General features: G+C 41.0%; 1 protein-coding gene across 8 annotated transcripts; it reads left to right on the top strand.

Annotated features, from left to right (window-relative positions):
* Positions 1 to 1,994: 1,994 nt before the first annotated feature.
* On the top strand, positions 1,995 to 26,455 carry ZNF326 (zinc finger protein 326). 8 transcript variants are annotated; one of them, XM_053391830.1, is made up of 12 exons: positions 1,995 to 2,327; positions 5,031 to 5,151; positions 7,001 to 7,406; positions 9,634 to 9,829; positions 12,512 to 12,546; positions 14,303 to 14,387; positions 16,495 to 16,611; positions 19,127 to 19,290; positions 19,981 to 20,080; positions 20,887 to 21,017; positions 23,797 to 23,892; positions 25,767 to 26,455. In XM_053391830.1, exons 1-12 carry the CDS (start codon positions 2,312 to 2,314, stop codon positions 25,935 to 25,937), a joined length of 1,638 nt encoding a protein of 545 aa, XP_053247805.1. In that variant the 5' UTR covers positions 1,995 to 2,311; the 3' UTR covers positions 25,938 to 26,455. The 8 variants fall into 8 exon arrangements, with proteins under 8 accessions (XP_053247805.1, XP_053247801.1, XP_053247800.1 ...); XM_053391826.1 differs by having other exon boundaries at positions 2,126 to 2,327; positions 9,634 to 9,763; XM_053391825.1 differs by having other exon boundaries at positions 2,127 to 2,327; positions 16,495 to 16,591; positions 19,143 to 19,290.
* The last annotated feature ends 260 nt before the right edge of the window (positions 26,456 to 26,715 follow it).

Raw genomic sequence — 26,715 nt, 5'->3', positions numbered from 1 at the left:
GGATAAAACTGCCCAGACATTGTGAGGTACAAATATGGCTCTTAGGACCTAGGGTGACATAATTTCATAGTGAACAATAGCATCTCTCAAAAATCTTGCCACATTCTCCACAACATCGTTCCTACAATTGTTCAGCAGATAAGACACCCTGAAGAGTCAGTGCAATGAATCCCCTCTTTCAACAGGGAGGCCAAATACTTATCATTTTTTTCTGTGTGTACATAAAATAGGCAATAGAATAAAACATGCATGATGGATTCAACCTGTTTTATGCCACAAGGGCAGCATTGTTCAGAGTTTGGGGTTTTTGAGAATCTCTAGGATTCTGTGCTTGATTGTCGGGAATGCTCCAGATTGCGGGAGCATAAGCAGTGACTCGAGTGAGAGGCCGCGGGTTCCAATTTTGCTGGAAGAGCAGAAACTAAGTGATGAATACAGTGCTGGCGTCTGGCATCTGAGGGCCCAACATCCCAGCAGGGAACAACAACAAGGCCCAGGCCCCTTCTTTTCCCCCTCTGGGCTGCTGCTCCAAACAGCTACTCCGGCTGGCTTTAGGGTGGCCATATTTCAAACAGTGAAAATCCGGACAGAAAAGCTATTGACCTCTGTTGTAAACAAAATCTGCCCTTTTCCCTTATGGGGTATCCAAGAGCCCATATAATAATAATAATAATAATAATAATAATAATAATAATAATAATAAATTTTATTTATATCCCGCCCTCCCCAGCCGAAGCCGGGCTCAGGGCGGCTAACAACAATCAAATAATCAAACAATCAAATAAACCAACATTCTAAAAATATTTCATTATAAAAATTAATTAAAATCAAGTTAATGGCAACCATTAAACAAAGCTCTGTGCAGGTTGCCAGAGGAGGGAGTCAGGCTGCGCCCTGACCAAAGGCCTGGTGGAACAACTCTGTCTTGCAGGCCCTGCGGAAAGATGTCAAGTCCCGCAGGGCCCTAGTCTCTTCTGACAGAGCGTTCCACCAGATTGGAGCCGCAGCCGAGAAGGCCCTGGCTCTAGTTGAGGCCAGCCTAACCTCTCTGAGGCCTGGGACCTTCAGGATGTTTTTATTTGCAGACCGTAGGTTTCTTTGTGGGGCATACCAGGAGAGGCGGTCCCGTAGGTACGAGGGTCCTAGGCCGTATAGGGTTCCATATTGGTAGGAGAAAATAACAGAGGCCAACCAGAGAATATTGAGAAGCAAAGCAGCTAGTAAGCCTGATCTTTATTGATCTGTTGCAACAGGGTCCTCACTCACCACAACGCAGGAGCGAGGAGGAACCCCTAACAATGGCGTGCAAGGCCTTAATTTTAAATTCCCTGCCCTGGAGCTCAAGACCACCCCCAGAAACATCATACCTACATCACAGAAAAGGCGGTCTAAAACAGAAATTTGAATGTTGTTTTTCCTGTTTGCCAGGTTATCTGATTGCCTTTCCTGATTTGTCTTTCCTGATAGTCTGTCACCCATTAAAATGCTGATTACTCAATTCATGAGACAATGGGAAGGTTCCCGTCCCCCCCCCTCCTTGCAGGGAAAACATTTCAGGTTGGTCTTTCTGTGCTGATCTATGTACGTGCTTGGTTGGTACACGTATGAACATTACCATATATCTAAGACCTCAAAATTCCTATCACACCTCACAACAAATGTAACTGATTTGTAAGAAAGACAACTTGAAAAAAGAGACTTTTGTAAACCAAGAAAATCTTTAATAAAAACATTTTTTTAGAAAAAGAAAAGCTGTTGAGCTTTTTCCTTTTCTTTCTCGGCAAAATCTCGAGGGGAAAAAATGCCGTTTTTGACCTACTTATGGAAAATCGTGTCGGGTTGCCACGCGCCCGGATTTTCCCGGACGGCCGTATCCCGGAGATGACGTATGGCAACCCTGCTCCGAGCCGACGCTCGGTAAGAGATACCTTGCAGTTGACGCTCGGCGCTGCGCGGCGTACGCACACCCGGCGGTGCCCAGTAGGTGGCGCTCCCCTTTGATTACGCTTCCCCCACCCTCGAGCGGGAGAAGGATCTCGCCGCAACTTCCGCCACCGCCACTCGCCGCCCGAGCCCCTTCCTACGCGGGCCTTCTACCCCTTCACGCTCCTTCTCTATAGCCGGTCACGCCGCGCAGCCAATCGGAGCGCTCCGGGGGCGGTCTCTCAGCCGCGCTCCTCTCAGCCCCGGCGTCACTTGGGCGCCTGCGGTGCGAAGGAAGCGGCAGGCGAAGCGGCGAGGAAGGAGACGCGACCAGGAGGCCGCCGACGTTCCCAGCAGCCCGGTCGCACCGCTGAGGGCTGTCGCCGCCATGGATTACGGGGAAGGTGAGGCGCTCCGGAGAGGCCGCGACGAGGCTGCCGCCTCCGCCGGGCTGGGCGCTGCGGACTCAAGATGGCGGCGGGGTCTGCGGCGGAGGCGGGAAACGGGCCTGGCTGGGCGCGCCATGTTGGTGGGGGAGGGGAGGGGAAAAGAGCCCCAGAGCCTCGCCCGGGTCTGTGCGAGGGGAGTCAATTTCGCCTGCTTTTTATTTTTTTGCTCTTCCCACCCCCTTTTAAATTAATAAATTTCATTTATTGAATGTTTTCAGACAAATGAAGACGTTCGCAGGGTTATCGGGGGGGGGCGAAGCTTGCATTTCCTAAAACATCTGATATAGTTGAGGAAAAGAATAAATGGAGTTAATTGGGATACGCAGGAGGGAAGAAAGAAGATGGGGGAGAGGGGGGGATTCCTGGAACCGCTGAAAGGGGGGGCGGAACTCGAGGTTTGATAGGCGGGAATTGTTGAATTGTTTGCATTTCGTCGTCGTCGAGATGTTTGTTTGTTATAAATGAAAATCTTGAATACGCTTACACACACAAACACACACACCCCAGTACGATATCCATCATTATCTCCTAGCCTGGCCCTTGCGAGGGCGCGCGGGTGGGTAGGGTGGGGCTCCTGCAACAGCCACAGCCGCACGTGGAGAAAGCTTCTTCCTAGGTTCACCCTACCCACCCCCCAACCCAGGGGCGAGACTAGGCTTTATTTCACCCGGGTCAAAGACCCGGTTTGGCACCCACCCACCCCGTGGGCATTTGCACACACAGGTTGCAAGCCTCACTGGTGCCCCTTTAGAGGCTGTGCCTGGGGAAAATAAAACCTGGCTAGCCCCCCCCCCCCCAGCTACGCCACTGCCCAATGTAGTATTATTATTATTATTACTGTATTATTTATTAAACTTATATACCGCCGTATACACACAGGTCTCAGGGCTGTTCATAGGATAAACTCGCAATATAAAAACCCAGAATACATAATCAAAATGCAAACAAGAACAGCCCAATAACACCCCCCCCACACCCCAAATAATCAGTGGCGGAAAATAGAATTTAAAACACAATATTTGTAATAAAACATATAAGAGTAAGCACCCATCAGGTATTGTCAAAGGTAGGTTGAAAGATCAATTAACTGTCTTTCGAATCAAAACATTTTAGCCAATGGGTTTTCCCCCAATTGTAACCCTTCATAGAAGCTCTCTGATCTGGTGGAGGCTTCCATGAAGGGGCTCTGGGAAGCATTTTCTATTATTCCCCCTTCCTTCTACAGCCCGTGCCCCCATCCCCAAATCTGATCCAAGAGTTGGGGGAAACCTTTGGGACAGCATTTGGTGGGAGTATCTTTTTAGGCCGCATCCAAAACACTAAATCATCTGGGTAGTTCATAAGTTTGAATTTAGAAAATGAAGAATATTTCCATTTAAACTCTGTTATAGCTGTAATACTTCTTCCTTGGAATGAAGAGCTTTTAATAGTTGTTGCTTTTATGTTGACAACTTATTCTTAACAATGATTGGAAAGCCTACCAGATCTTTTGCCATAAGTTGCATTACTGCTATTCTTATATTTTCTGCAAGAGCGGGACAGGAAAAATGCAAGTAGACAATTCACAAAAGCAATTCACATGCCTTCTGCTTCTCAGAGGTTACATCTGGGACCCAGTGTACTTTTACTGGGTTCGTATACCTAAGTGCAGTAGGTGGCAGTCCAAAGCAGAGAAGCACAATAATAAATCTGTAGTCTTATGTTTGTATTTTGTTCTGCTATGTTTGGGGTGCCAGCCCTTGAGCTGTCAAATGCTGGTATCAGAGAGGTTGATTGATTGCAGTTAAGTAATTCCACAAAGCCAAGAATACTATTGTGTAGGAGAAAATGGCATCTACAAGAGCTGGTGTCTCCGTAAAGAACACGTGTTTTTCATTTAGAAGTGGATGACTGCTGGTGGAACCCTGGAGAATAGGAAAGTGACTGAACTAGGCCTTGAATTGGTTTTCCCCTTCCTGTAGGACAGGTTTTTTAAAAATTGCGTTTTTTGCTTCTGCCAAAAGACAATGTGGGGCATGTGCCAGCTCTTAAAAACTTCTTCAGGCTCCCCCTCCCCTTTACTTGTTCTGGTGGAAGACAGCCCAGAGGGGGCCTCATGCGTTGGGTGAGATCCAGCTATCTTACACTTTGAGAAGACATATTAAAATTGGTGGACTCTCCACGCTGCTCGCAATATATATGATTTCTATTACACGTACAGAGGCACAGAACATAACCCCTGCTTAAATTGGGAGTTGCCTATATAGTTAACTATGGCTAGCAGCTTTGAAACAAGCCAGGAACCTATGGTTTAAAGCAGGGGTCAGCAAAGTTTTTCAGCAGGGGGATGGTCCACTGTCCCTCAGATCTTGTGGGGAGCCGGACTATATTTTGAAAAATAGATGCATTTTAAATAAAAGGACACATTCTACTCATGTAAAAACATGCTGATTGCTGGACTGTCCGCGGGCCAGATTTAGAAGGCGATTGGACCAGATCCGTCCCTCGGGCCTTAGTTTGCCTACCCATGGTTTAAAGAGTATATTAGTTGCACTTTATTTAATTATTGTTAGGTTTATTTCCAACCTTTTTTCCAAGGTGGCTTACACTGTTATTGCTGATCCACTAGGAGAGGTCACGAGTCTCATTTTAATAAAACCAACTTCCTTCCTTTCTTAGAAATGGACCGTGACTATGGGCATGGTGCCTATGGTGGCCCAAGAGCCATGGACTCTTATATGAACCAGTCATATGGAATGGAAAGTCATGGAGGTGGTGGAGGAGGCGGTGGTGGTGCCAGGTAAAATACTGAATCACTTGCCTTACGTATTAAACGAAAGCATAAATATGTTTGACAATATATCCTTATTGAATTTAAGTGTTCCTTGAACATGCCATGTTTATTCTGTGTGCAAAAAAGCACAGGAAGGTACTGTGTGGTAGATTTTAAAAAAAAATACTGGGTTTGGATTCTTTTAATGATGTACAGTGCTGTAACAGATTTTAAGATGACTGCATGCATTTGATCTAGAGTCTCTGACATCACCGTTGAAGTAGCAGCATAGAACGTATAGTCGAAGTAGACAATTTTGATTACATTATTTGATTCGATTTTAGCCTTCAATTTTCAAGGAACATTTAAATTTCACTTATTTAGCGCTAATACATTTTGTTAAAATGTTCCCTTGTAGACAAATTGTCATGTCCAGATTATTTTATTGGCAGGTACTAATTACACTAAAATGTGTGTTTGGCTTATTCTACAAATTTTTTGTGCAGTGATCTTACCATTTTGTTCTTAGCGCTATAATGGGATTCTGATAAGCTTTTGGATTTGCACGGTGCCTGCAGTTCATGTTTACTAACTTAAGGCCATCCTTTTTATGCAAAATTGGTTTTCTTCTAAGATCTGTGCATTTTAAACAAAATAACTGGATGAAACATTAAACTTTGTTGTATTCCCATTTTTATATTTTAAGTATTGTATGAGAATGCAAGACTGCAGGTTGGCAACCCTGAATCCACAAGATCTTTTGTGACATTGAAAATCAGGAAACTGCACAGTTTTGTTGAAGAATTGGTTGATATCCAATACTTATGCATAGTTAACTGTCTCAAGAATAATGATTAAGATGTACCTACCGTTTAGTAATCTGCATATGATTGGAGTTCACTGATCAGAATTAATTTAAAATCACTGTTGTAATAGACACTTCTGTAGATGGTATTTTAAATATACAAGTTTGTGTGACTGAAGTTTTAAAAATGAAAATGGGTTATGCTGTTGTAAACGAGGATAGTATACATGGTCACCAGTGTCCAATTTTCAAAGTAAAGGCTTTTTCTGTTTCTACTGAATTAATTATATTTTTATGCTGGGAGAGACTCCCCTTTATAGTGCAGTTGTACCTGACAACTATGTCCCCCTGCACTCTGCCTATTCCTGTACCTCAGTAAATAAGTAAAATACTGTTCTATATGGTTTTTGATGTTTATATGTAATGCATAGCCTTTCCTTCTATCAAGGATACATTGATACTGAAAACTTATACTTGCCTTTTCAGTTCTATACTAAAGTACCTTCTTTAGTCTCTAGAATATGCCAAATGTAATAATAGAATACGGGGTATTCTGGCAGTTGGACTGTATGTTGCAGAAATAAGAAAATTAAATAATTGCACTGTGAACTTTGGAGGGATTAAAAGAAAAAAGTATCAAGTTGTAATTGCCTCTCATTATTGATACTATCACAACTTTCCCGATTGAGAGGAAAGCCTTTTAAATGCTGTTAACTGTTGTTAGGTATGACTTCAAAGATAAAATAGTTTTATTAACCTTTAAGTCTGTGCAGGTGCCTGCATCTGTAAGACTAGGTCTGGGCACAAATAATGAGGTTTAAATACTGCTGATAGACTAAATTTAGTGAAGTTCAGGTATTCTGAACTTTTAATATTACTTTTATGGAAAAATGGCTCAGATAGCTTTCTGTCTGGTCATATCTTGAAATTGCCCAGCCCTAATCAAGGCAAACCCTACCAAAGTAAAATATACATTGATTTGAGTTGATAAATGTCAACTGATGACTTGTCTTTTGAAATGTTTTAACTTTAGTAAGCTTACTTTTTTTTTCCTCACTGCAACTTTTCCAGGTTTGGACCTTATGAGTCTTATGACTCCGGGTCTTCTCTGGGTGGGCGAGATCTGTACAGATCTGGCTATGGTTATAATGAACCCGAACAAAGCCGCTTCGGAGGTAGTTATGGTGGTCGATTTGACAGCAACTACCGGAATAGCCTTGACTCTTTCGGAGGTAGAAACCAGGGCGGGTCTAGCTGGGAAGCACCTTACTCACGCTCAAAGTTGAGGCCTGGGTTTATGGAGGACAGAGGAAGAGAGAGTTACTCTTCCTACAGCAGTTTTTCTTCACCCCATATGAAGCCTGCACCTGTAGGCTCTCGGGGGAGAGGAACGCCTGCTTACCCTGACAGTGGATTTGGAAGCAGAAACTATGATGCTTTTGGAGGACCATCAACAGGCAGAGGCCGTGGCCGAGGAGTAAGTACAGAATCTTTTCAGATTCTTTTCACTAGTCACTCTTTTAAACCCTTTCAAGACCATAGCATTTAAAACAAACGGGCGCTGTCCAAACACAGTGCACTTTTGGCCAAACTGTTAGGGTTGATGACCTCCCAATCCCGTTTGGTATTTACCTAGAACTTAGCACCCAGTGTTTCTTCATTTGCAAGTAAAGCACTAAGAGATTAGTTGCTAAGGCTTTTATCAAATCTCTCCTTTTGTTTGAAAGGTGAAGATTAAGGCAATGGGTTTGGTCTAAAAGGGGTTAAAAGGAATTGCATTTTTCCTTGTTAACACTAGCATCTTGGCTAGTGGGAGAAGTCTTGAATCATTGTAAAGGTTAATTAGAACCTTTCTCCGTTCTGAGTAGCTTAAAGGTGCAATGTATGTATACTGTTGAATTTTAGGGGTTGAATGCCATACAGCTGATTTTGTCCTGATAGGCAGGCAATCAGTTCTACATACTCATTCTTAACTTAATGTAAGGTCACTAGACTTACGTGGAGTAATGGGTATAATAAAGATGTGTAATAAGAAATTAGGTGATTTGAAACCATAGTTAAAGGGGCGCCATCAACTTAACTAATTGTTTCAGAATGAAAACTAACGGTGCACTGAACAGTTTTGTCTAACACTTGCGTGATTTATATATAAAATTGCACACAACACATTCTTGCATGCTGAATGTGATGTTCCAGTGCAGCTTCAAAATTGCAGTTGAAACATTGTGAAAAGAGTAAAAAACCCTCAAATATCAGCAGGAAAAACTTTTTAACAGCTGCTAGACTCCTGATGGAATACTTCAGGTTTATAAGATGATGATGTCCCATTAACTTACTTTATAATCTTATATTTCATTTTAGTACAAATAGTTAAGTTATAGAAGCTTATCTTGATCTCATATATGCTATCATAAATCTCATAAGCATAATATGTTTCAAGAAACTAGCTCTAAAAAAACATAGGGTAGTTTATTTATAGCCTAAATGTAGAGATAAAGATCTTTAAAAAAAGAAAAGGTGGTCTGCATCCCTAAACTGTTCTTTCAAAAACGTTTTTACCCATGTGGCATTCTGAAGGGTACAATTGGCATAATAAGATTTAACGCAGAGAGACATAAAAGGAGCTAGGAGCTTTCTTGTAGTTTGGTAATAAAGTACTTTGCATATTTGTGTAGCCCTTGTTGTCAAGACTTTCTTTTTTTTAAAGTAGGTTTATGTTACTGAGTGAGTTAAAAGTCTCAGGGAGTATTGACAGTTCACTTTTTAAAACTTAAGTGTGCCTTTCTTGAACTTGAAATACTTTGAGGAATAAGCTACTTACTGTACTTAAAATGCATTGCACCTTTAATGGATCTGGAAATATTTGCTTGTGCAAATGTAAATCGCCTAGAAAGTGTCCTTTGATTTATGTACATTCAGCGTGGAGATATTGCTAGATTGTTTTTTTGCTAGGGACCAATTTGTAGACAAAGTGAAATTTAGAACGTGTGCATGGACTTTGTTAGCATATTATTTTAATGTTCTCTAACATATTCTGGTGTGCTAGTGCTATTTGTTAGTCAAGTTAGGGAAACTTATTTCTGCTTATATGATTTCATTTATCCGGTCAGATGAGCTTGCTTGATTTAATTAAATGTATCTGTAGGAAAGCTTGCCTGCTTTTTGGTTGGTTCCTTCTCTTCAGTTTGCTTCTATTTTCCGTGCCTTAAAATGTGTGGAACAAGCCAATTTAAGCATCCTTATGTAGATGTCTGAGACAGGAAGAAAGGAAATAGTCTTTTCACACCAGTAGATGACAGTTTGATCCTTGTTTCAAAACATTTCATGATACAAGGCAGTCTTGTTTTTCTGCACTCACTGCCGCAAACCCCCTCTTCTTGATATAGGATAGAAATACGTTTTTGGCTTTGTCTTTTGTTAAATGTATCATCTGGAGAATCTGAAGAGAGGGAATATAACTGAAATTAGAATATAACTCAAGATCTGGATTTATGACTTCTCATAAGCAGAAATTCATTTAATATAAACACTTTGTGGTCAATTAACTGAAAAATGAATAAGCTTGCAGTTCTGATGTGTGTTAACTTGCTAGTATTGCGTTCTTTTCCCGGAGTTAAAATATTTGTAAATATGCATTTGTAGGAATTATGTTTCTTGCCACCATCCATATCATTTTCTAATACTTGCTCTTCACCTGTTTACAGTACATGGGAGACTTTGGAGGCATGCATAGACCTGGAATTGTGGTAGACTATCATAACAAACCCAGTAATGCAGCAGTAGCTGCACGAGGAATAAAGAGAAAAATGATACAGCAGCCGTATAATAAACCAGGTGGGACATTTATCAAGAAACCCAAACTGACAAAACCTAATGTGAAGATGAACCAAAACAAACCTAGTAAGTAATTGAATGAAAGATATAAATAATAGCGCTATTTAACTTTTTCTGGGAGGAGACATTTATGATGATTTGCCATTCTTCATTTTTCAGCCTCAAAGCCCCTTTTGAAACTAGCACAGATTAGAAAATTTAATCTGCTACTTAAAATGAAGTCACTTTATCAGATTTGTGCCTATATACTATTCTCCTGTGTGAAATGTTATCTTGGAAAATTAGTCCTTTAATACATGTACGCCTATATTTTGGAACCTCTTCTGGCTTCTTTTATTGTGAAGACTGCTTGCTAGATGCTGTAGGATTGTTACCAAGAGAACAATTGATGCTTAGACAAATTTCAGACCTTAATGTTTGAATGTTTATGGAAATACAATATTCAGATCAGATTTTTTTTTTGTTCCCTTCTGCAAAGATTGTTGACTTGCTATTTGAAACAACAACAGACAGTTAACATTTTTTTTTCTGCACTAACTTCACTAAGCCTGTTGTATGGTTTGCTGTGTATGTGTATTTCACCTTATATTTCCCCCTCATACTTTTTGGGCACAGTGTGTGGTTGCTATTTGAATTGACTTGAATTTTGAGAGGACTCCAAATGGCACACATGCCACTTTGCAATATCTCTATTAGTGATTGCGACGAATGGAGTATATGTGGCTAAGTTCTGTGGCAGAAACGTGAGAGGTGGGTGGAATGACTGTAACATATTGCATGGTATCTTCACGTGAATCCCTAGGTGATGGAGACTGGGCCACTTGCCATCAGTGTTGATGGGCAGGTTTGCTCTTCCTGAATGGCTGCATGTGAGAAAGTAAAGCAGATTTTTCCAACCCGGTGCCCTCAAGATGTATTGAACTACACCTGCCACCAGCTTTGGCCACTGGCTATGCTGCCTGGGGTTCATGGGATTTGAAGTCCAATAATATCAGGAGGGCACCAGGTTGGGGAATGCTGGAGTAATGGGTTGTCAGAAGGAATGCTGGTTGGGATGGGGGCATCAGAGATGGGTTGTCAGAGGGAATGCTGGTTGGGATGGGCCCTCGTACCTACGGGACCGCCTCTCCTGGTATGCCCCACAGAGAAACTTACGGTCTTCAAATAAAAACATCTTGAAGGTCCCAGGCCACAAGAAATTAGGCTGGCCTCAACTAGAGCCAGGGCTTTTCAGCTGTGGCTCCGACCTGGTGGAACACTCTGTCACAAGAGACTAGGGCCCTGTGGGACTTGACATCTTTCCGCAGGGCCTGCAAGACAGAGCTGTTCCGCCAGGCCTTTGGCCAGGGCACAGCCTAACTCCCTCCTTCGGCAATCTTCATGGAGCTCTGGCCCAATGGTGGCCAGTGGCTTGAATTTAATTAATTTTATAATGAATGATTTTAGAGTGTTGTTTGTGCTGTACTTTTGTACTGTTTTATTGTTGTTAGCCGCCCTGAGCCCGGCTTCGGCTGGGGAGGGCGGGATATAAATAAAATTTATCATTATATTATTATTATTATAAGTACTACCAAATTTACTTTCAGAACCTTGAAACCAAAATAAGTATTTGCTTGCAAATGTAAATGTGCCATCGAATCTAATGCACACCTTAATTTTTCCAACGTAATTTGGCCAAAAATAGTGAGCATTAGATTCGAGTAAATACAGTCACCTGCTGTATTCATCTAATATTGTGCATTTGGGTATTGGTCACTAACATCGCATCAGCTATAGCTGGTGTTGTTCAGGGGTGGCCTGTGCAACAGGTACAAAAGATATTAAATAAATATAATGAAAACTGGAAATAATATTTCCTCTTACAGTAGAAGCATACCAGACTAGATTGAGAGATTTCTCATAAGGGTGTCTGCGTTCATCCACCCACCTGTTTCTATTTTGTCTTTATTTTGAGGAAGATTATCCTGTTTCTTGAATGTAAAAATATGTCCTACTGGTGCCCTTAAGCTATGATTTTTGTTTTTAACCAGCACGAAATTGACAGTGGTCTCTGTTTGCTGGAAATATCTTCAAAACCTTGTTTCGGTTGTCTTCATCTCATTTAAGCCAACCTGAGATTTAGGCTTAAGACCTGAGATTTAAAACTTGTTCTTTATATGAATAAGTAACTTTTTAAAAAAGTATTCTACTGTTGCATATGATATTGTTTCCACAGTGTAATCAATGAGATGGTCTAAATTTTTGTTTACCATTTCTTGTTAATTCCTCTCACTGGGGTTGGTGGTCTGTTGAAAGCCTCAGGTATGCTATTCTACCTTTGGAGTCTGAGAGTAAATGTAGAAAACACAACTGATTCTTTCATGCGCACAATATGATGACTGATTTTAAGTGTGATATAAACAACGGTGAATTGAATTTAAAAGGTGTGTAACCAATGAATGGAAAACCAATTACACAGTATGATGATGTAATCCTACATGTGCTAGTTCTGCTGCATTCTCCCAGTTTTGATATAATTTCAGTACCAGTACAAGAGCTTGATTAATTCAAATTATATGTATTTTCTTTGTGGTTTTTTATATAACCTGCAACTGCATGCTATTTTCTTTAACGTATTCTTTCAGTTTTCTATAACCAAGCTTCCTATTTTCCCAGTTTCCCAAGGATTTAAGCAAAATTCTAGGTGAGACAAAATATTACACTGCAGCTTGATTCTCTTTAAATTTCTTCCTCCTTTCATGCTAATAGAACCATGGACACCAAGCAAGAAAGCTACTACAGAGGTAACGATCTCCAGCTTTGCAAAATATTGTACTTTGCAACAAGCATTAGAGTGTGTCTTGATAGTTAACACAAACACCATATATGATCTAGAAGGCCATGGGGCACAGTGATGCCTGTCCCAATGAGATTTTTCAGTCTCTCCCCCCCCCCCCCCGATAGTGCTGGACTAGAATAAGAACCTGCTGTTAATACAAGAGTGAGGATCTCTGTGGTGCAATCCAGAGATCAATCTAAAGAGATTAGAATTCAGTGTCACACTATTCCAGTTGCTCCATTCTGGGGGTTCACCTGACCCTCCACAACCCGATTGGGGAAAAGGAAGGGGGAAAGCCCCATTGCAGAAGTGGAAGATGTTGCACTCGGCTTCCACTGATGGGACTGGTTAGGTGAATCCTGTCCATTGAATTTTAAGGGTAGGCAACTGGTGGTTCTTTTATATGTGCCATTGTGGTTTTAGTCTTAATAAGACATAATCGAAAGGCAAGATAAAAGCCATGTACTTGCGACTCTTCACCTACTTCCAGATTTTGGTAATGAAACCTGCATTTCTAAAAAAACACATTTAATACATTTATATCCTTCCTTTCCATCATGGAACTCAATGCAATATCAGTAATAGAATGAACACAGCGAAAACATAAAAAATGGCTGCATGAACATGGCACAACACAAAAACCAAAGACCCTCTCATAGCCTGGTAGAATACAAATGTTAAATGACATCCTCTAAAAGCTCAGTGTAACAGTTCTGGTGCTCCTTGTCGCATGTGCCACCACAGGAAAGTTCCTGCTTCCATTCTGACTTCAGATGATGGACACCATGTAGGGAACCCCAGGAAATTTGCTGTATATGGGAATGGTCTCATAGCGTACATCCTCCTGAGATTGATGGGGCAACTCATTAAAGTTGAAAGAGCAAAGGTTGAATAATGGAAACTTAATATTAGGAAAGTGGAAATACATGTTGGTAAGATTAAAGGATAAGGAGACTTCCATTTCTGAGTTGGGCAGCTATTAGAAAAGCCAGGAAAATAGAAGCTTTTGTCCCGTCAGAGCCTGAATGTTGAGCAAGATACAAATGCTCTTGTAGCTGACATGCTTGGTTGATCAGAATATTTTATCACGCCATGTGCAAAGTAGATGTTCCAAATCTGATAAAATAATTTTGATCAGTCAAGCATGTCAGCGACGAGGACATTTGCATCCTGCCTAATATTCATTAGCTCTAAGGGTGCAATTCTAATGATAATTACAGTTTTAAATGCATTATGCTATGTAATAGCACAACTCTTCAAAAGGTTTGACTGATGGATTGTTAATGCCAAATAAGTGGAATTTAAAATTATCAGTTTCAGCGGAATCCGATATTTTATCATATAGTGGAAGTTAACCTTCCTCTCCACCCTTTGCTCCGCCCCCACCGCTCAGAAAAAATCTTCTTTAGAGGGCAAGGAGAAGAGAGGAATGTGAAGTCCTGTTCTGTGAATGAGTGGATGCCTGCTCCACTCGCCCACAGACAGTGTTCAATGCAACCAGATTTACTCATCACCACACTAAAAATGGTCTTGTAGCAACTTAACATACAGAAATACACAACCAGAATTTACTTTTTAAATTCATTCCTCTTAATTCAAGCTGATCACTTCAGCTATTTGAATTGAAATGAATGTTTTCTTCCCGTTCTGGAATTAATGTGCCATGTTTTGTCCGCTCATCTGTTTACTCTGGAAACTTGTGCGTTTTGACCTTTCATTAGGGTAATGAAGCTGAAGCAGGTGGCGCAATTACAGATGAAGACTTTACACAAGATGCCTGTGATGGCATCTGTCAGGAATTTGAAGGTAAGCCTGCTTATTTTATCAGGTAACTCAAGGTACAGTGCCTCTACGGTTTCATCTGGTGACATTTTCAAGAAAAACTGTACTTAATGATGTGTTATTTCCTGCAGTTGTGTGTTTCATCTTCAAAACAGAACGTTTAGTTCTATGGCTCTTGACTGTGACAAACGTATCATTACTTGCTTGTGATAACGTTTTCTTTTCTACACCCAGATCATGTATACACAACGCTTATTTGACTTTCTGTTTCCTGTAGCATTAATGCTATCACTTAAAATTAGAGCTCTAGTATTGATCATCCTTATCTTTGTAGTTACTTAATATTTCATGGTATTGATTTTAAAGTAGACCAACTGCCAGCTGTTCTTCACCATAAATTGGTTGTGTTTATACATGCTGCTTATTAAAACAGGTAAACTATCTATTTCTAGGAGAAAGATGTTTCAGTTGCTAAACCATATCTTCAAACCCACAAGCAAGAAAATTCTACATTGAGGCTGAAATTCTGTCCTAAACTTCTTTCCCCCCTGATGTGCTTTGCTATTGTATACGGTCTGTATGCTAAATGAGGAATGCTGGGAACTTGCTACAAATTGTGTGGAGTTTCTTGTCTCAAAACCTTGGGTGTGTCTCATACTGTGTAATAGGCTTTCCATTGAAATACTGTTCACTGAAATACTGTTTGTGCTGCTATGATTACAAGGTGAAGCGGAATCTTCTTCCTTTTTTTACTCTAAAATCGAACCATCTTACCACTTCAGGTTACCACTGAAGCCTGTTTTGAGATTCTAGTGTAGTGTTGTATCTGGATTCATATTGATGGCACCTTAGCAAATTCACAAGTTGTTCCGCTTAAATCTTCAAATAAAGCATCATGCTGGAAAGTAGGTGTCTTGAGTTGGTTTCTGGACTTGAGCCTCCATTCCTCTGGACTTCAGTAAATCTAGAGATTTAGAAGGTGTCTGCTGATCTTGAGAGACAAGATGCAGACTTTCTCTCTACAGAACCCAATGTCAGATGGCTTATACAGCAGTTAAACAAGGACTCACTTGCGTTTCCTTTGAGGTAAGGTGCCACATTGCAAGTTCATCCCTATGGAGCGCTTTGGAGAGGCCTAGGGATTCTTTGGTGGAATGGATTTCTCTGTGTGTAAAAATGCGAGTGGAGTGCTTTCTCTGTGTACTGGGGGAATAGTACGTCATTGTTTGCTCATCACCTCCAAAAGTAATTGTAGGCTGTTCTGATTATTATTCCTACCTTGGGTGTGAATAGCAGTCAGAAATTGACATCATTGGTACCTGTTTTTAATAAGGCAGATGTTTCTTTCAAAGAGACATGCAAAGGAGAGAACAGCTGTTTGGCTGCTTGAAAATCATGTCCAGATTGACATCAAAAACCCCATTTTGCCTGTGAATTGAAAACCTGCCCCTCCCCAATAAATGCATGGAATCCGTAACATCTTTGAAACGAAATTTTGAAGTTGCTTTTCTGAATATGCAATCGCAAGTTTGGAAGAATGAGGACTGTTCATACATTTTGATATTTGTGTTAAAACCCACCAGATTGTCAATCATTTGGGGGGAACGATTAGGAAACCTGTACTCAATGTTGTGTCATAGTTTAGGGTTAAAGTGTTCCATTTTATTGGGATTTTGAAGACTGCATGCTTTTCCTTTTCAGATAATAGTTTTCCCTATTCAATAAGCTGTCTTCACAATAAAACCAGGAAGCATCTAGCTTAAAACAGCATAAATTTTATGCAGCATTAAGCTTGATATCTCCTTGATTGTAGGCTCTACAACTGTTTACTGTTCTCTGCTGGTCCCTTACATAGTAGTGCCTTTAGTATCTAGGCACAATGAGGTTAGGTTGGCTTTATCTTTTGCTAATTCTCAAACCTACACTGAAATGCTTGGATATTCACTTTAGCTTTAAATTAACTAAGCCCTGCTAGATGCCATTGGCATAGGTGGCTTGACTTTATTCCTCCTTAATGATGCCCTAAGTGTAGTGGTTGAGATGGAGTGGTGTAGGGTAAGTTGGACTTCACATTTCCCTCTTGTTGGAGTCTAGAACGCAATTATTTATTTAGCTCTTTAATTGTTTTTAGGTGTCAAGCCGGAGGTGAAAAATGAAGAGGAAGAAAAACGTCGAATTGAGGCAAGAAGAGAGAAGCAAAGGCGTAGAAGGGAGAAGAACAGTGAAAAGTATGGTGATGGTTACAGGTTTGTGGTGGAAATGTCATGAATTTGTCCCCAGCCAAAATTCACAGGCGTGCAAAGTGGGAATAGCATCTTCCTTATGCTGTCTTTGCTCTGCCTGCTCCATGGTGTCTTATGCTTGAGCCCCCCAATGCCACATAGACAGTATGCTATATTTCCATGTATCTGGAAGGGCAGATGCGATGTATTTCATGATAAGCCGTTCTTCCTGAACTATCAGGAATACCCAAAGAATTATTCATTGTAAGGACAGAATGCCTGCACACCATGTTGAGGGATCTCCTAGCGAATTATCATTTAATCCTCTTGTGAAGAGTGTGTGCTTAGTTTCAGTGGGAAGGTTCACAAGTTGTAATGGGTTTATTTGGTTTTGTTACCCGTTTGTTGTTGTTATTGTTGCTCTTATATCTGTACCCCTGCCCATCTGACTGCATTGCTGCAGCCACTCTGGGCAGCTTCCACATAATAAAACATTAAAAACTTAACAATGCAGGGCTGGTATTGTGGCTAAAAGTGAGCTGCAAGCCCAAAGGTTCTTGGTTCAAATTTTGCCGTGGTCATAAGCTCATTGCAAGTTTCCATGTTCAATATGGAGGTATAGTGCATGAAATAAATGTGTTGTGGCACTTGGAACGTTTGAAATGCTATATAAAAATAGTAATTGTTGTGATTTATTGCTGTGGTTAAATGTTTGACAAGTAAAACTTGCTAAGCACTGTCTGGCAGCGACATCAAATGATGTCCACCCACTTGCACAATGGGACTTCCTGTCCCTTTTCTCCCTCCACATGTCCCCAAACGCGTGGAGCAGATTTTGGGAGCGCATGGAGGGCTGAGGAGGGAGGAGAAGGCTGTTGTGGAACTGGGATGTCCATTTGCACTATGTTGGATTTGTCCGGGGTCTTTGATTCTATATAAACTTTGAAATCCTGGACTCGGTGTGTTCTGTTAACAAGCAGAAAGTTTAAAGTAGCTGCTGTTTTGACTAATATAAACTGCTTAAACAGGAGCGATAACATATTTCTTTCTCTAGAGTACAGTAACTTTAGGACTGTTGAGTCACTCCTGTTAAGAGTAATACTGCAGATTTCTATTATATTGTAGTACTGTGATTAAAATGTGTAACTAGGTGTGCCTTTTACTTTTCTGCCACCTGTGCCTGGGTAACCATATATCTGCAACAAAGAGCCTTGTTGCACATTAAAGACCAATGCCTTATGGCAGAATCTTTTGTGGGCTAGAGTCCCATCAGAATGAGGATTCATTTGAATTTCTCTCTGGTCCATGAAAGCCTGTGCCACAACACATTTGTTCCAATCTTTAAGGTGCCACGAGATGCTGGGTGAAATACTGGTCTTACTGTTCAACCCAAGGCGTGCTTATTCAGAAGATACAGTGGTACCTCACAAGACGAAATTAATTCGTTCCGCGAGTTTTTTCTTCTTGCGAGTTTTTTGTCTTGCGAAGCACGGTTTCCCATAGGAATGCATTGAAAATCAATCAATGCGTTCCTATGGAAACCGCCTTCAGACCAGGTCCGGGGACAATCTGTCCCCCGGCCTCTTCTGAAGGCTGGGGGGGGGGGGGAAACAAGGGCTGTTCTGAAGGCTGGCGGTGGGAAGAAAAGCCCTTCTCCCCACCTCCCGCCCCGCAAGCTCCGGGGACAGGAGGGCTTCGCTGCCGCCCGCCAGCATTTTAAGATCACCCGGGACAGCGGAGAAGTCTCCGCTGTCCCGGGGGCTTTTAAAATGCTGGGGGTCGGCAGCAAACGCTTCGCTGCCGCCCGCCAGCATTTTAAGATCGCCCGGGACAGCGGAGAAGTCTCCGTTGTCCCGGGAAGGCAGGCGGGGGGGAGCAAAGACTTTTGCCCCCTGCCGGCCTTCAGAAGAGGTCCAGGACCTCTTCTGAAGGCCGGCGGTGGGCAAAGGTCTTTGCTCCCGACCGCCAGCATTTTAAAAGAGGTCCCGGGAGATTTCCCTATGGGCTTTCTTCTTGCGAAGCAAGCCCATAGGGAAATTCGTCTGGCGAAGCACCTCGAAAAACGGAAAACTCTTTCTTCTTGCGAGTTTTCCGTCTTGCGAGGTATTCATCTTGCGAGGTACCACTGTACCGTATTTTTCGCTCTATAAGACCCACCCGACCATAAGACACACCTAGTTTTTAGAGGAGGAAAACAAGAAGAAAAAAAACCTCTCCCTCTCTGCGCAGCGCCTCTCCAGCAAAGCGGGAGGAGAAACAGAAGAGGCTCCATAAGACGCACACACCTTTCCCCTTACTTTTTAGGAGGGGAAAAGTGTTTCTTATGGAGCGAAAAATACGGTATCTCACTTATTTCTATTTCAGTTGCCACCTTGTTTGAATCCCATGCTTAAAGGTCCAAAAGAAACTCCAAACTGACTTAGATTATTGTGATGGAACCATCTCTGTGTTTTTATCCGTATATAACATTTGTTAATGAAATGAATTGAGTGTTGCAGTGGCAGGATTTTAACAAATTCTATATCTCTCTGTGCAACATGTCTCTATCTTCTGCCAGAATGGCATTCACCTGCTCATTCTGCAAGTTTCGAACATTTGAAGAAAAAGACATTGAAGCTCATCTGGAAAGTCCTGTTCACCAGGAAACGTTAGATCATATTCAGAAGCAAACCAAATTCGACAAGGTTGTGATGGAGTTTCTACACGTAAGTTGTCTAAATGGAGCTATAGATTGACGGTGGCAACAACCTTAAATTGGGAAAATTGAAACAGTATTTCTAACACCATAAGTAAAGTGATACATTTTTCTAAACATAAATAACGTTAAAGAGTTCTTAACACTTATGTTACTTGTTTTTATACATGGAGTGTGTTGCGTGACAAAGCCCACCCCCCTGCTAGGACCAGTACTTTAAAATAACCTTGCACCTTTCAGATACCAATTTCTGTCTTCATTTATACACCCGGGATAAATGCTTCATCTTGCTGCATGGCAGGGATGGCATTGACCAAGAATAGCACAGTGATCAGGTTCGAAAGAGCTTGCTTAGGCATGAGTGCTAGCTCAGGGGAATTCTCAAGATCTCTTCTTTCACTAGTGAACCCCTTTGCCGGATTGCAAAATGCTTTCGAATCAGTTACAAAAGCAGTTTGCAACACTGCTGTCTTCATAGGGTAGTGGTGAAAGCCTCTACTGTTTTCAGAAGATATCTCTCTCTCTCTCTCTCTAAAGCACCAACCCCCTTTGGGCTCATCAAACTAATTTCATAATACTTTGGATCCTGGCCAGTGAGTCTGGTAGCTTCAGTATGTGGGAGGTTGAATTTAAAACAAGTGAAGATAATGTTTGATTTCCTGAAAGTGATGTACACTCTCTCCCCCCCCCCCCAATCAAGGAATGTATGGTGAATAAATTCAAGAAGACCGCTATGCGTAAGCAGCAGACTACTAGCCAAATGGAAGCTGCCCAGATGACTGAAAAAGATGTTATGGAAGGCAAGTAGCCTATGAAAGCGTCTGCTGTGTGTCAGCATAGCAAATTTGTCACATAGGCACAGTCTAGAACTGTAAGTTAACAAGGCCAAATCATATTTCCTAAATTTGGTCACCAACTCAGATGTTGGGGGTGCCGGTCTCTGGGATATGGCCTGTTTTTAGACACCTGCTGAAAACTCTTATTCCAGCAAGGCTACCACAGTGTACAAGTTAGCTGTATTTGTGTTATTGATTTATTCTACTGATCTTATTTCTGATTTATTGATAATTAATTTATATTTCATGTATATTTGTGTTTTAATAGTTTTGCAGATTTTCACTGCATTTTATGGATAATTTCATTACATACACCGCTTAAAGAGTTTGTTGTCAAGAGGCCCTATGAATCTTACTTAATAAATGCATTTTGAAAACGATATTGGACTTGATGGGACTTCCCATTTAACTAGCAAGGGCAAATGGTTCTGTAAACCTAAGTGATTGTTACTTAAAACAATCAATTTTGGGTTTCGGGAGGAGAAATGTGGTAAATGTTGAAGAATTTTGTGCCACTGCACCAGGCATTTGCAAAACTCCCATACTTGCTGCCTACTTGTAAATCTCCTCTGTAGAATAACTTATCACTTTTAAATGTGATAGTACCATTAATTGGCATAAATTTGGAAGAAATTCTTGTTCCTCCCTTTTGTCTCATAGTTTTGCAAAATCCGTTTTGTTTGATATGCACACACAGATCCCTTAACCCTTACTACATGTCTTTCTCTTAGCATAATCTGTTACCCTTAACATATTTGTTTCCTTGCCAGGTGTCACGGCTGATGACCACATGATGAAAGTAGAGACTGTTCTCTGCTCTGCATGCAGTGTTTATGTTCCTGCTCTACACAGTTCTGTTCAGCAGCACTTAAAGTCTCCTGAGCATGCAAAGGGAAAAACGGTAAAATTTGACTGTAGAGTTTCCTTTTACCTTATTGATTGACCACTAAAGCGATAAAGATGGTCTAGTGCTGGCAACCCCAACCTTCGGCCCTCCACGTGTTTTGGACTACAATTCCCATCATCCCTGACCACTGGTCCTGTTAGGTAGGGACAATGGGAGTTGTAGACCAAAACATCTGGAGGGCCGCAGGTTGGGGGTGCCTGGTCTAGTGTGTGTCTTGGTCTGTTGCTTCAAAGAGCCCATTCTTTCCCCGCCTTTGTTTGCTTTGCCATGTCATTCAGTTGTCAATATCAGCAATAGTTCATGGTTACACCACACAGTAGTACAAAAATACCAGCTCCCGTGTAAATTAGCAGAAGAAAGGGAGAGTACCTAATGAGATGATAATAATAATTTTTATTTATACCCCGCCCTCCCCAGCCAAGGCCGGGCTCAGAGCGGCTTGTATTTGGTGCTTACATTAAATCTAAACGCAGTTGGGAAAGATCTGGCTGAGTAGTGGTTAAGATTACATACTAGCCCAGAGCTGTTGGTGCCACACAAACTATGGGATTGGCTTTCCCGGCCAACTGAAGATTTCACTTGGAATCTGATGATTCTGCTTGGCCACAATCTAATCGGTGACCCAGTGGCTTGCTTGCTAGGACTAAGCTGTAGATGGATACAGAATACTGACAAAAGCTAAGATCACCTTTAGTGCCAATCCTCCTCCTTGAATTTCAACTTTGATTAGATCGTCTCCCCCTAATTCTAGGGTTCTCTGCACTTAGAATCATTTGAAAATGAGTAGAAAGCAAAACATAAGCTCAGTGCTCATTTGTGCAGACAGTCGGACGTACACAAACGAAGTACGACAGGCCATTCCAAAAGCAATAAAGAGAGCTCCACCCTGCCACAAATAAATGGTTAATAATGACACCTCTGTAGTTGCTCTTATGATGGACGAAGTCCAATCATAGTTTTGCACTTAGTTGGCTTTCCCCGTGTATAGGTTTCGTTTCCAAATAAACTAGTACTTAACTCCAGTGAAGCAACCATGCACACATGGGATCATAAAGCCTTCATGGCTTCTGTGAACAGGAGGAGGAGAGGTTACTCTTGCACCCCAAAATTATGTTGAAACACTGACAGGAAAATAAACACTGATATTTTTCCTCTTTGGGGTAATAAGGAATTGTTTTGATATTTTTAGGAAAATAAGAATTTTTCCAGATTATTGAAAGTCCATTGAAAACCAAAATTTAAAAATACAGGTTACTTCCCATTATAAAAACAAGTTTAAAAAATAATAATAGCCTTAATCCAGTTGGTGCCCTTGCAGTCACAGAAATGCATTTGAGAAGCATCCAATAATGGGGATGGGTTTCTTCCACCATTTTCCTTCCTTCCTTCCTTCCTTCCTTCCTTCCTTCCTTCCTTCCTTTCTTCCTCTCTCTCTCTCCCTCTCTCCCTCTCTCCCTCTGCCTCCCTCTGCCCCCTCAAACTGTCCCAGTATTCTCAACAAATCCATTCTAGAGAGTTGGAGGTTACTCCAGAACAGAGTGGAAAGCGGCATGGGGGGCCGGGGAAGGGTATTGGATAAAAATGACCTTTCCTCCCACCGTTCAAAATTAGCAGGGCACCCGACGCATTTTGCACCTAAAGATTCTCCATTTGCGAGCACCTCCAAAAGTCTGGGTGCCATTTTTTGCACCTGGCTGACACTCAATGATTACTGAAATGTATGTGCTTTGAAGCCTCGAGGTATATATTAAGGATAGACAATATGTTAAGGAGTTTAACAATAAAGAGTAGGGTGTTTTGAAAACTGAAGTATGGTATCAATATTTTTATTGTCAACACCAAATTAAATATGTATTAACAATTTTTGCTAAAAAACTGATATTAACAATGTGACACTTATGTGAATTGCCTATTAGTTCATGCTTTTCAAAATAATAAATAAAAAGTGTTGCCCCCCCCCCCGCCCCATGACATTCTGTTTTGATGCCCACAACCCAGGTCCCAGAAGTCATTTGGTTCCTAGGTTTTTTATCTCGGTTTCTAACACTGTTGCCTCCTCTTCTGCTACCTTGTTAGTTTTCCATTTATAGCTTGCTCTTATCATTTCGTCTCTTGTGGTTGACTGGAAGATGGATAGAATTTTATGTTGTCACCATTCCCCCCCCCCCCCCCGAGAAATCAGTGCTATTAATAGATAACCAATGAAGTAATTCATGTCCTATTTTGTATACAGCTTAAATTTAGTGATTGAATACGTGTTTGGATGTGGTCACTTGGCAAGCCATACATTATTTTGATGAGATTAAGGGTGTTGCTAGCATGTTTTAAAGACACGGGAACTGCTACAACGCTTTATGAAGCCAACTTTATTTCCAAGTGTTGACAATAGGCCTCAAATAGTATGTGCTTGTATATCATAAAAATTAATGCAGACAAAATGGATTCATACTTAAATCAAAATCCTGTTCTGCAGTTGATCAAAACCAGTAGGGTTTGAAGATCATTGCAGAATCTCATTTAATGATCCATAATAAATATAAAACCATAGAGTCCTAAACTATATCCTTTTATGATTGTACTAAAGCCAGTTGTTTAGTTGGTACATTGCACTCTTAACAGTAATTCAACTTTTTTCTGAATATTTTACTTTTGCTTTTCTCTTCAATAACCAGTTCATATGTCTGGCTAATATTGCATTTCTTATAATGGGAATTGGTTGTCTCTGTGGAATAGGTTTCCAGTGCTTGTTTTTACAGTATAATCTTGTTTACAGACTTACAAAGAGCAAATTAAAAGAGAGAGTGTACTAACTGCTACCAGCATATTGAATAACCCAATTGTGAAGGCACGATATGAGCGCTATGTCAAGGTAAGCTTGCAGTATGACCTAACTTTTTAGAGGCAGATAAAGAATGCTTCAGATCGGCTCCTGCATGATTTTCTCGATTTGATCATTTATAAGCGAAGTAATCCTATATTTTTAGTTGGGTACCCGCGCTTCACATCAGTAGATAAAACAGCTGCAATCAGAATAAATAAAAATTAATTGATTGATCAGAAGGGCTTGTCTATTGATCAATTAAAATGGCAAATATTTGTGTACTAAAATATTTCCAGTGCAAGAAAATTTTTTTGTGTAATAATGCGCACCATACCTTAGAAAAAGTACTCCTTTGTGAGGTAGTTTGCAGTTTTTTACTTGTTACTACTTCTTAAAAATCTGTTTGATAGGAGGGTGTTTTTAGTGAATTGAAATATTTCTGATCAATTAAAAGTTGCAGCTCTTAAGTAGAAACATGATTTCAGCTTGAGTAGTACTCAGTATTAACTGCCCTACATTACCTTAAGACATAATTTGGTCTAAATGGAAGAAAACGGAACGTGTGGCTATCAAGCCATGAAAACCTCAGCAGCCTAATGTGGTTTGAGTTTGCGACTGTAGATTAATTGGTAGGAACAGTTTGGCTTCCAGTCCATTGTCCAGAGGGCCAGGGAGGGGCAGGCAAACCTCCCCTCTTAGAAGAAAGACTCATCAGTGCCTACTGTAAAGCCCTGTTGATTGGTTGCTGGAGAAAAACCAAAAGGCAGTCTTTCTTTGTCTAGTTTCTGGCCTCTTGTTGTTATTTGTAGGCATCTTTCAGGGCACGGCCGTCACAAAGCAGCTTGCATAATCGGGAAAGAAAATACATGGAAGGAAAACAGACATAATGGAACATAAAATTTTAAAATGCACAGGTCACTTGGCTTAGAAGTTACTGAGTAGTACAACAGGAGACTAGTAATACTTTAAACGCTTGCATCTATTGTGACATTAAAAGATCTCTTTTAGGAAAAGAAGCTGTTTGAAATAAATAGGTAAACAGTAATACTTGTAGGTTGGAAAGGACATGCACATCTGTGGGTAGGGATTCCCTATATGTATTCCATTTAATCATTGGGCAGCTAGAAATGGCGTTGGACAGGGAAGTGGGAATGGCAACTGAAGGCAGATTATCCACCTTCCTCATATCCCTGCCTGACTTTCACCAGCAGAGCTGAAGTAAGGGCATGGCAGCATTCCTCTGTCTGACCTCTGATTCCCCCAGCCCCAAATTATTTCCCTTCCACTGTTCTTAATAGTAGGGAAGTTCACTACATTTGGTTTTCTCCTTGGTTTGTAGGTATGTCAGGTACTGGGAAGGCTGTGGATCCTTCAGATCCATGCTTGCCCCTGGCACACATCCAGTCTTTATCAATAGCATGCCTGCTTTTCACCCTGACTGACACCAGAGTTGGTCAACAGCTGAATAAATTTATGTGGCATTGGAAGGAAGCATCCAACATAGGATCACCATGATGAGATCAAACAGAGGTCTCTATCCTCAGAGAGAGATCTAATGCTTCCTTTGTTCTCTGAGATGCCTTCCCAGAGATCATAAGATTTTGGTGTTAATGTGTTACTTGTCTGGTTCCCTCCCCCTCCCCGATTGTGATTTTATTGAACTTTGCAGAATATGTGAGCCAAAAACGTAATACGGAATTAATCCTGCTTGTTCCTGCACGTACATTTTAAATGCAGGCTATTGTTTTACTTATTTATATTTGCAGCAGTTTCGTAACACTCATTATTTAAAGATGCCTTCTAAGCATGCCATGGGAATTGTGTATCCGGTTTTATCTCGCTGTTTCCTTGCATCTTCCACTGCATTCTTCACCCAATATGCTTTGCCCAGTGTTGCTAATATTTATCAATGTTCTTGCTAGGGTGAAAATCCATTTGAAGTTACTGATCAGACTCCTGAGCAGCAAGCGGAAGAAGACAAGGCAGACGAACCTGTGGAGGAGGAGGAAGAGGAAGCAGAAGCCGAGGAAGAAGAGGAAGCCGAGACTGCAGAACAAACCGACTTCACTCTTGACCAAACAGAGGATGCTTAAATGCATGAAATGTGCACAAGTAGAGGAAAATGCCGCTTTATTTTTATTGTTTCCGTGGCTAAGTGTAAAATTTATAGTAGTTAGAAATAAGGCTTTTTACCATCCCTACGCTATGCATGCATTCCATTTAAATTGAAAATGTGTTTGTTACTTTGCTTTTACCTTTGCTTAAAATGAAGGCAAAGCTGTTTTTAGTTTAGCTTTAATAGTAAGCCGGCGGCTGTTAGATTCGATTAAACATTGTATGGTGTATGTGTTCTTAATGTTGGTTTTCCTCTCTTGGTGTTGAGAATCGGAAATAAAGGAACGAGACCGTTTAATCATTTCAGCACAAAGGTATTTCAAGTGAATGCTACAGCTACTTTGTTTTAGACTGCATAAACTTTAAGAATTATGTTGTGAGTGTGGCTGTCTTTTGGACTGCATCACTCATTGTAAAATACATGTTACAATATATCTTGTAGTCTTTTTGTGATAAAGATGTATGTTTGTAGCAATAAAACATTTTAGAAATCTTAGTGTTTTGTTGTTTTAAGCATTGGGGCGGGGGAACAATAATTGAAAACAGTTAAACATTAAAGTAGAATTAAAACTATATATTAAAAACATGCAGATAAGCACAACAAAGGCACAAAAGCCTGTTGAAACAAGGTGGTCTTCGCCTGCCAGTCTTAACTTTTTATAGGGAGGGAGCAGACACCAAGAAGGCCCTGTTGACCTATGCTTTATGACTGCTGCTTGGAAAGCAGCCTAGTGGCTCTGCTCCACCTGGAAAGCT

This window comes from Podarcis raffonei, chromosome 6 (genome assembly GCF_027172205.1).
Source record: "Podarcis raffonei isolate rPodRaf1 chromosome 6, rPodRaf1.pri, whole genome shotgun sequence".
Classification (NCBI taxonomy): Eukaryota; Metazoa; Chordata; class Lepidosauria; order Squamata; family Lacertidae; genus Podarcis; species Podarcis raffonei.
Note: the sequence above shows the minus strand (reverse complement) of the source record. Positions and strands in the feature narration are given on the sequence as shown.